The sequence below is a fragment of the Scophthalmus maximus genome, chromosome 1, assembly GCF_022379125.1.
Source record: "Scophthalmus maximus strain ysfricsl-2021 chromosome 1, ASM2237912v1, whole genome shotgun sequence".
NCBI lineage: Eukaryota > Metazoa > Chordata > Actinopteri > Pleuronectiformes > Scophthalmidae > Scophthalmus > Scophthalmus maximus.
This window is the reverse complement of record NC_061515.1, coordinates 22,218,216-22,227,500: the sequence shown is the minus strand read 5'-3', so window position 1 is coordinate 22,227,500 and position 9,285 is coordinate 22,218,216. Positions and strand designations below refer to the sequence as shown.

At 41.9% G+C, this 9,285-nt stretch overlaps 2 protein-coding genes and 1 long non-coding RNA gene across 9 annotated transcripts in view; 1 reads left to right on the top strand and 2 right to left on the bottom strand.

The window, feature by feature from the left end:
* Positions 1–631, bottom strand: part of inpp4ab (inositol polyphosphate-4-phosphatase type I Ab) — a 36,643-nt gene extending 36,012 nt beyond the window's left edge. For 6 of the 7 annotated variants that reach the window (XM_035640377.2, XM_035640367.2, XM_035640446.2 and 3 more), the window contains exon 1: positions 475–631. The gene's annotated coding sequence lies outside the window, so the exon portion shown is untranslated. The remainder of the gene's footprint in view (positions 1–474) is intronic. The other variant, XM_035640439.2, reaches the window with a different exon arrangement.
* A 1,488-nt stretch (positions 632–2,119) lies between these two features.
* On the bottom strand, positions 2,120–4,087 carry LOC124849822. Its single transcript, XR_007030397.1, has 2 exons — positions 3,694–4,087; positions 2,120–3,196 (listed from the first exon to the last, which is right to left on the bottom strand). It is a non-coding gene; the product is annotated as an uncharacterized LOC124849822 (long non-coding RNA).
* Positions 4,088–4,357: 270 nt separating this feature from the next.
* LOC118314213 (growth/differentiation factor 8-like) lies at positions 4,358–9,030 on the top strand. The gene is made up of 3 exons (XM_035640488.2): positions 4,358–4,899; positions 5,658–6,022; positions 6,512–9,030. The coding sequence occupies exons 1-3, from the start codon at positions 4,572–4,574 to the stop codon at positions 6,890–6,892; spliced, it is 1,074 nt and encodes a 357-aa protein (XP_035496381.2). The 5' UTR covers positions 4,358–4,571; the 3' UTR covers positions 6,893–9,030.
* The last annotated feature ends 255 nt before the right edge of the window (positions 9,031–9,285 follow it).

Genomic DNA, 9,285 nt, shown 5'->3' with positions numbered 1-9,285 from the left:
GCAACATTATTTTCGTAATAATACAGTATTGGATGTTTGATTTCACACTCACTCACTCACTCACTCACACACTCACACACACACACACACACACACACACACACACACACACACACACACACACACACCTATATCTACATATATGTTGATCTGTGTGTTTAATTTTGAGGTGCGTGAAGTGGATGGTTTACACACACTCACACACACACACACACACACACACACACTCACTCTCTCACTCTCTCACACACACACACACACACACACACACACGTCGTAAGTGTCACGTACTCCTCTTCTGTGACAGAAATGTGTGTCAACTCAACACTACTACTCACTAACTAGCTAACTAACTTACTAGCTTCCGATCCCTAACTTATCGCTAACAGTGCAAAAGCCGCAGCCGATCGCTCTCTCTTCGCATTGTCAAACCCTCGTTTGAATTAACATTCGCCGCAAATGAGCGTCACTTACCAATTTCGGTGCGTGCAGTGATGAGTGTCCGTCTATCTTGACAAAACGAAAACAACAACTGTTATTGAGGAGGTCGTCCTCAGTCTGCCGCACTGTTTCTCACCGCTTCTCTCCGCCCGCAGCCTCAGCGGCTACATCCGCTAACCACGCCCCCAGCAGGCGTTGCACGCCGATACGTCATCACGCAGGTGTTTACGCAACACGTAGATTTTTTTTTATTCAAAACATATGAAAATTGAAAGATGAGGAATTACAGAAAAGTGACACATCCATCTTTTTCAATAATCATAAAAAACTATTACATTTACTCCTCGAGTGTAATTGGAGTGAATTCGTGTTGAAATTGAATGCACTTTTGTAGTTTAATTCATATTGTACGGCGCGCCGCAAGGGACATTGAAGGGGAAAAAAATATTAATGTACTTCTGCGATATCTTGACAGTGTTTCTTACTTAAACTTCGTCAATGACACTTGATTGAATATTTCAATTCACCCAGCTATTAATGAATACACCTACTGAGAGTAAGAATGATAATAGTAGATAATAGGGTGATTATGATACTTTCTCATGTGATTTCACCCTAAACGTGTTCATACATGGCCTGTACTTGGGTATAGTCACTGTCCCAATGTCTTTTATCGCCTTCGTGTGGATATTTCGTTCCACTGCAGGTTTCATCACAACTATGGAAAAACCATCAGAATCAGCTTTGTAGTGGAGACCGGAGTTTTGTTGCAGTGTTACGGCCAAATGTCCGCCCTCTCTAAGTTCAGTGTTAATATTTTCATTTCGAGTTATGTTAATCAGGATGTGTGGGGAGCTCGTACGGGATTGGACACAGGTGGTTTGAGGTTCCGGTGGCCCTCTCCAATCAGGGACATCAATCAAGACTTGGACCGGAAAATCATTCGCAGCAGAAGATAGACCTACTTGGCTGAGACGGCAGCGCGACACAGAATTGTGAGACATTTAGCGATTTAGTTCTGTGCTTTGAATATAAATTCGGATTTATGAAGATTGTTCTTGTCAAGACTGTTTAGAAAGAGGTCTGTGTTCCTCCGGTCAGGCCTTATCAATAATCGAAGGCCTGGGATGGACCTTGGGAAGGCCATGACCCCGGTGCATTCTGGGTGTTTAAGTATTTCTACCTTTAGGGCAAAGGGGAATGCCACAGCTTTATTTACATATTAAGCTAGCTACATCCTCTGAAGGGAAAAACCATGATATTCAATCGGGTCAAAATCTACATAACTCTATCATCCTAAAAGAATTGTGTGCAGTAGCTCCAGGACAAGAAAGACAAAGTTGTTGGTCCTTTTATATATTTAAATATATATATATATATATATATATATATATATATATATATATATATATATATATATATATATATATATATATATATTTTCTTCAACAATAAATTTACCAGGATTGACAAATTTCATATTTTTCTCTTTGTACTGTATGATGAGACGGCCCTGCTATGGCTTTGTGTGTTGTGGTGTCAAAGGTCCCAGGTTGGGTGGAGCTACAGGCCTTTGTTTGTGTTATTTTGATTTTAGTTGATTCATCATTTAGTACAGTATGGCAGTTGTTCCATCATTCTGGTCAAGTCAATCTCTGTTAAAATAAAATAACCAAAGTAAAAAAAATGTTGTCCTCTTTATCTCTGCTGCTACCAAAACAGATATGAAAGGCTATGAATGGGAAACATTGACTTAACCCTGCCTAACCTCCGGCTTATGTTTTCATGTCCACAGAAACCCCTGCAGCCCGTAAACGCCTCGAGTGACAAGGTCGTCCTGTCGAACGGGTGTCCGATACACGCTATTTTCTCACTTGACAGCATCACAAGTAAGTGTTGTACTTCTCATCATCCGAAACCATTTAAAACACATCAGCTATTTAATCACAACACACACCGGTATTTCAAATGATTTCCACACACAGCATCCTGCTGCTGTGAATACTCACCATGGTGCAAAATGTGAATTAATCCGCTGCTGAGAATAGTCCCCAACAAATGCACTACTTCCTCCTGTGTGGGATACGTTTGTAAAATAATAATAATAATAATAATAATAATAATAATAAATTTCATTTATAGAGCACTTTTCATTGCTAAAAGCAACCTCAAAGTAAAAACATACAGTAACCAGCTATTATCTTGGTTGCATCACATAATAATCACGTGTCGCAAAATGAGCAGAAATACCTTGGACAAACAGAACAAAAAACTCAGATGACACGTTGCAGACAGTTTCTGTAAAGAGAAGCTGCATTCCTTCAGCATTACAGGGTTGTGTTGGGAAAATTCCCTCGTTGGTTAACAGTTCTTTTTAGCAGCTTTAGTCCGGGTTCAGTCAAAAACGTCTCTTCTTCAGCTCATATAACATAGTCGATGTCATTGTCGATGAAAGGCAGGTTCTTGTACTGGATCTCCACCTTCCAGAAGAGCTGCAGAGCCTGAGCAACGATGTCCTCCGACATACTCTGGGCGAAAGCCAGTATCGGTTTGCTGACTGGGAGGAGAGCCGGTGGACGACCGTCGTCCGCTTTCTCCTCTGGAGCGACGGAACATTCTGTCTCCTTAACGTCCTCCAGGAAGGCTTCTGTTTCCTGTCCCCCTTGTTTGTCCGCGATGACCTCAGTCTGTTTGTCTGAGAGTGTTGACCAAGGCCAGCATCTCGACTCCTTGCATCCCATTTCACGGAGAGACACTGAAGGGAAAAGTCGATTCAATTTATTTTTTTTAATAGTTCAAATATGTATTTCAAATTATTCCAGTGGATAAATGAAGAATGTTTTCATCACCCGCAGGCTTCTGTTTAACCAACAACAGTAAAATCAAGACAAACAAACTTTTATAGCCTCAGTCAAGGTCACGTGTTATACTAGACCTCAAGTCCAGGTAACAAAACATTTAATAACCTCATCTCTTTTAAACTCTTTGAAAGGAAAGCACAAAATGAGTGCCTTGTTTTGTCGGACAAACAAAACTTGACATTATCTGGATTAATTTAACTTAAAGTCAGCAGAGGAATATTTAAAGGCTTTAATAAGATGTTAAAACAACTGAAAAACGTACAACAGTCAATTGTCGAATCAGCGTAACTTCACCTGACATTTTAACAACGTTTTGAAAGAGTCCGGTGCAACGTACAGGACAAAAATGAAATATTATATCTAAATACTCAAAGTGTTTTGAATCCTTTACCCTCTGCTGTGCTGCTGCAGCTCCTCTCTGGACTCAGAGCAGGTGGGTTTAAGGTTTTTTTCCACAACCTTCAGCGCTGCTGACAAACTGGAGGACGAAGTAACTTCCTCCTGCTGCTGCCGGGAGGTGGGAGGAGCAGATCACTAAAACTCACCAAAGTGTCCCACAAACTGTCAATGATTTGCAAGAGTCATTACTTGAACTGTATTATTCAAAAAGGTGCTTCTTTCTTTAAATTTCGTTCATTGTGTGCGCATGGGTTGGGGGTTGGGGTTGGTAGCTCCATGGATTCTCTGATAGGACAATTAATTAGTAGATTCATTTTCATTCTTCTTTTGTCAAAGTAGGTCCTTTCTGTTGAGGAGAAACTGTCCTCAGGCCAAAAGGTGACGGTGCCTTCAGAGTCACTGGAGAGCGTGGGGAGTTTACCAATTCTCAGGGCAGACGTAGGGTCGCCATCTGGTGGCAACGTAACGATGTTGGTTGGTCCCTTAACCCAACAACACAATAAAGTTGATACTTTTCTAAAAGTAGCAACATAATATGTGCCCTTATTCTTACCTCAAAATGTCACAGTAAATATAAAGACCTTGTTTAATTTTATTCTGATTGTATTGCATTTCTCTCTTTACTTGTGTCAGCACCTTGGAAACAAATATATGTGTTGTAAAAATATAGGACATACCATTGCGGATTGGCAAATCTTTGATCAAGCTTCTTTTAAATAGTCAAATACCTATCACATATTCTTGCTACCACTTTAAGTCTCTTAAAAACAAAAAAAAAGATCCTCCTGGCAGCCAATCATAAAGTCCCGGTTTCCTGGGACGGAGTCATATCAGTCGGCGTCACTGCACCGACTAGCTCTTCCCCCCAGGATGCTCCTCTTGCTCTGTCTGACCGCCGTCTCCTCCGCGGGTCTCTCCGTGGAGACGAACCACACCTCCAAGTTGCTGGCGGAGAGCAGCGAGCAGTGCTCGCCCTGCGACTACCGGGAGCACAACAAGCAGATGCGGCTGCACAGCATCAAGTCGCAGATCCTCAGCATCCTGCGGCTGGAGCAGGCGCCCAACATCAGCCGGGACATGATCCGCCAGCTGCTGCCGAAGGCGCCTCCGCTGACGCAGCTCCTGGACCAGTACGACCCGCGGGTGGAGGACGAGGACCGCGCCACGACGGCGACCATCATCACCATGGCTACCATGCGTAACCAAACCGAACCAAAAATACATATATTTCGCATCTTACATCTTACATCCGCGCGTAAAGTTTGTTTTTCCAAGTAGCCAACCTGAATATAGCAGAAGACAAAATAGCTAAGACATCATTTACATACCACATGGAATAGAATGTCCTTAATATCATCTTTAAAACTGAAGGGCTTAAAAGACAAACGTTTCTGTTACATAAATACAAAACATTCATTGTCGTTTTGGCAACTTTGTAGAAAGTACAACAAATTAAGTTTTACTTGTGTAAGGTTCCTGAACTGAAGTTTTAAAACTCTGCAAGACTATGCAATTAAAACCACACATTTGGCCCACATCATGGCTTATGTTTAAGGATTATTGTACAGTATGAGAATCACATATATTCAAAATGTATCATAAGAAAAATCAAGTATCAAACTTCAAGGTAAATTAATCAGAGGTGGCAGATGTATAAAGACAACAATGACATGTGCAGTGTGTATACACACACACACACACACACACACACACACACACACAGGGATAACGTTTTGTTTCCTGAAGGAAAGGATGGGGAAATCTCCAGATTAACCAGGGTTCACCCTAAGGGGATCATTAATATCTCCAGCAAGTTTCACACAGCTCTGGACAAAAGTGTTGGACATGCAGCACAGTTACAAGAGGCCCGGAAGTAGGGAGCATTCACGTCAAATATCCATATACCAAAATGACAATTTAACATTTTATTTTGATCTTTTCATCGATTTCTTCCAGCCAATCCGATTGCCCGGGACGAGTTGTCTATCTGTTGCCTGTTCAGCATCAGTCCAAAGATCCAGCCCAAAAACATCCTGACCGCTAAGCTGTGGGTCCACCTTCGCCCGGCCGACGCGGTCACCGCTGTCTTCCTGCAGCTCTCCCACCTCAAGCCCCGGAGGGTGGGGAACAACACCCGCGTCCGAGTGCGCTCCCTGAAGGTCGACGCCGGCCCCGGCTCTTGGCAGAGTGTCGACATCAAGTCCATGCTTCAGGCCTGGCTGCGGCAACCGGAGACCAACTACGGCGTCGAGATCAACGCCTACAACTCCGAAGGGGAAGATCTGGCCGTCACCTCCGCAGAGCCCGGAGAGGAAGGACTGGTGAGCTCACCGCTAATGGAAATGAAGTGCCCAATTTATTACAACTCAAGTTCCAATGGATGCTTTAATCTAGGGCTTTCGATGACATCATCATCAGATGAAGTTTATTCAGTCGCCATGGAAGAATTGATGCAAATTTTTCTCTTTGCCTCTTTCACTTGACAATTTATTCGTGATAGTAGCTTGTCAAGAGTTTTTGGTCTAATACTTGTCAACTGTTGTTTCGATACTTGAGAACTTTTGTTATATATTATAAAGAAACTTAAGACTGGCTGTCTTTCTTAAATGGATAAGACCCTGAGAAGAAACCCTTCCAAAAAAAGATTGCATCGACACTTTCATTCGACCCACACCAATCCGTACTTTATGTTTTGGTTTTATTGATGGATTAGATATAGCATATTTGGTTTTATATACACCATTATACCTATCTAAGGACACCAATGGATCACCCGTGTTTGTCAGTAATGTTTCTAACTTCCTTTCCAGCAACCATTCATCGAGGTGAAGATCCTCGAAAGCCCCAAGAGATCCCGCCGCGACTCGGGCCTCGACTGCGACGAGGAGTCGGCGGAGACGCGCTGCTGCCGCTACCCGCTGACCGTCGACTTCGAGGAGTTCGGCTGGGACTGGATCATCGCGCCCAAGCGCTACCGGGCCAACTACTGCTCGGGCGAATGCGAGTTCATGCACCTACAGCAGTACCCGCACGCGCACCTGGTGAACAAGGCCAACCCGCGGGGCTCGGCGGGGCCGTGCTGCACGCCCACGAAGATGTCGCCCATCAACATGCTCTACTTCAACCGCAAGGAGCAGATCATCTACGGCAAGATCCCATCAATGGTGGTCGACAGCTGCGGCTGTTCCTGAACAAACCCAGGTCTCGGAGGGAGGGTTCGTTTTTAAATACCGCGAAGAATCCAAAATTGAAGTGCTTTTTGATAACTTTACTTTTGATAACATCATACATGCATATTATACTATATAACAATCATTATGGCCACTTTTCTTCATAAACCAGTTGGTAAAAGTAGTTGCGCTTTCATTGTCAAACACTACAACTGAACATGAAGAAATGTCCCATGCTATGACATAACTTGGCATAAAGTTGTATTTTGAAATGTGACCTGGCATGAGCACTAAAGCAGTCTTGAGGTATTTTGAAATGAAAATGAATTTTCCTTGAAATTGTTATTTTACCCATCGTAATATAAGATACTTTCATTTATCCAGTATACATAGATAGATAGACAGACTCCCGCTCGCTAACCCGTCCTCCTCCGTCTTATGAAATCGTGTCCTGATTTGAGTCTTGACCAGGACAAACCCCCTGCAGGGCGTCTTCCATGTGTGCCCTTATTTTAGAAAACATGAACCGAGTGACTCTATGCCCCCGACACTTGTTTGCGGACGTCTCGCTGTGACCAGTTCCCAAGGCTGTCACCGCAACAGAGAGAGTGAGAGAAAGACACACAGGTTCGCAGGTGTGGTGTTCGGCGTGGATGTGATTTGGATTCCCACAGATTGTATTTTCTTTGTGGTTTGGTGGATTGTGGGCTACGTTGTCCACATGCAAATGTTTTAACTCTTAGACCGAGTCAGAAAAAGCTTGTGTTAATGGATGGAGTTGAAGCGTCAACTCAGCATGTTCAACCTTTGAAAATTTTTCTTGTTCTTCTTTTTTTTCCTTTTGCTGGTGCATTGGTGTGTTGCTGCGAACAATTCTCTTTCTGCAGAGAAGCGCAAACGATGATGTGTTTTAAGGATGGCAAGAAGTACACATTTGCAGGACTGCGTGTGTCTGCGCAAAATTAGCTTTTGAGATGCAACTTGACGCGAAAGCGAACTGCAGTATTTCAGCAACGCCCTCTGACCTTTTGAGTAGGGGTCAGAGTGGAGAGACATCTAGTGGACAGTAGAAGCACCTGAAGGCATTCACGGTGAATACATCGTACTATAATAGATAATAATAATACATGTATTATTTTATAATACGATTTTATGCAGTTGGGTTGCATTAATTATTAACAGATTTCGTGGATTCACACCAGACCTCTGAACTGCGACTGCCCCCACACTTGGAACAAAAAGATTCTGATCTAAAAAAAATCATCACTGACTGGTAGAATAGTGTCTAAACAGCCTGGGGAGATAAAATTCACAATGTGAGCAGAAGGTGGGATCTCAGAGGGAGGTTCGGTTTCATCTTGATTGTGAAGCTGAGTGCAGATGTCCTGACTGTTGTTGTGCCTCGCGGGGGTTTTTGACCCATAAGTCGTTGCTCCGCGATTGGAACAGGATGTTTTCACGGGTGACACACGTTCACGTTTGTGATTCTGCATTGAACTTGAGTTAACTTTCTTTTTGTTTATGGCTACATCCTGTTTTTGTTGTGTCATTATCTTCATCTATACAAATTGACAGGGTTTTTTAAATCACAATACACTTACTAAATAAAAGGTGAATATGTTAAATATGTTTTTACTTTTAAAATATTGCCATGTAAGAATGAGTCTCAAGAAAACTAATGGAAGGAAGGCATTTAAATGGATGTGTTTTTGTGTCTCGCTTTTCCTGCTATTTATTTTTATAACTGAGACTGTTCCAATATCGACTACGTTCATTCTAGAATATGAATACATGCGCAAAGACACAACAAAAGTATGCAAAACATGATTCCATGTCATGGAGCGGCATGTGTGGTCAGGTGATGCTCTGATAATGGAAGTGAAATTGTTTTAAGTCACTGAAATGGACTGAAACCAGTGCTGGTATGCTTGGGAAAAGAGTCATGGGAATATATAGCATGATTCCCAACATTTCCATTGTGCACTGCTGCGTGTGTGTATATGATTAATGACAAATGTGCTGTAAATGTCAAAATTGTGAGAAATACACTGAGGCATGTGAGGAAAGAGTTTGTCAACAGTAATTTCTCATTTCTATGCATTAATAACAATATAACCTCTTGATTTATTGTATTTTATAAAGAAGCAAACTGTCTTGGATAGATGTGTGAATCTTTCTTCATTTACAGTTACATCATTCTCATGTGCTTCTGAATAATATATATACATATATATGTAAATTGCAAAATTGTAAATTATATGATAATAAAATAATATAATGACCCTTAATTGCTTGGGATTGCTTGGGTCATTTGACCTTTCTCCATTTAATAAAGACAAACAAAGTATTTTAATATTTCAACCATTGGAAGTAAGTCCAAACTATTTATTTCATTTACTGTCTTTCTTCAATTC

Coding starts and splice junctions, on each gene's coding strand:
- LOC118314213 (XM_035640488.2), top strand. CDS start 4,572: ATGCTCCTCTTGCTCTGTCTGACCGCCGTCTCCTCCGCGGGTCTCTCC. Junction 4,900..5,657: donor CATCACCATGGCTACCATGC/GTAACCAAACCG, acceptor GATTTCTTCCAG/CCAATCCGATTGCCCGGGAC. Junction 6,023..6,511: donor AGCCCGGAGAGGAAGGACTG/GTGAGCTCACCG, acceptor CTTCCTTTCCAG/CAACCATTCATCGAGGTGAA.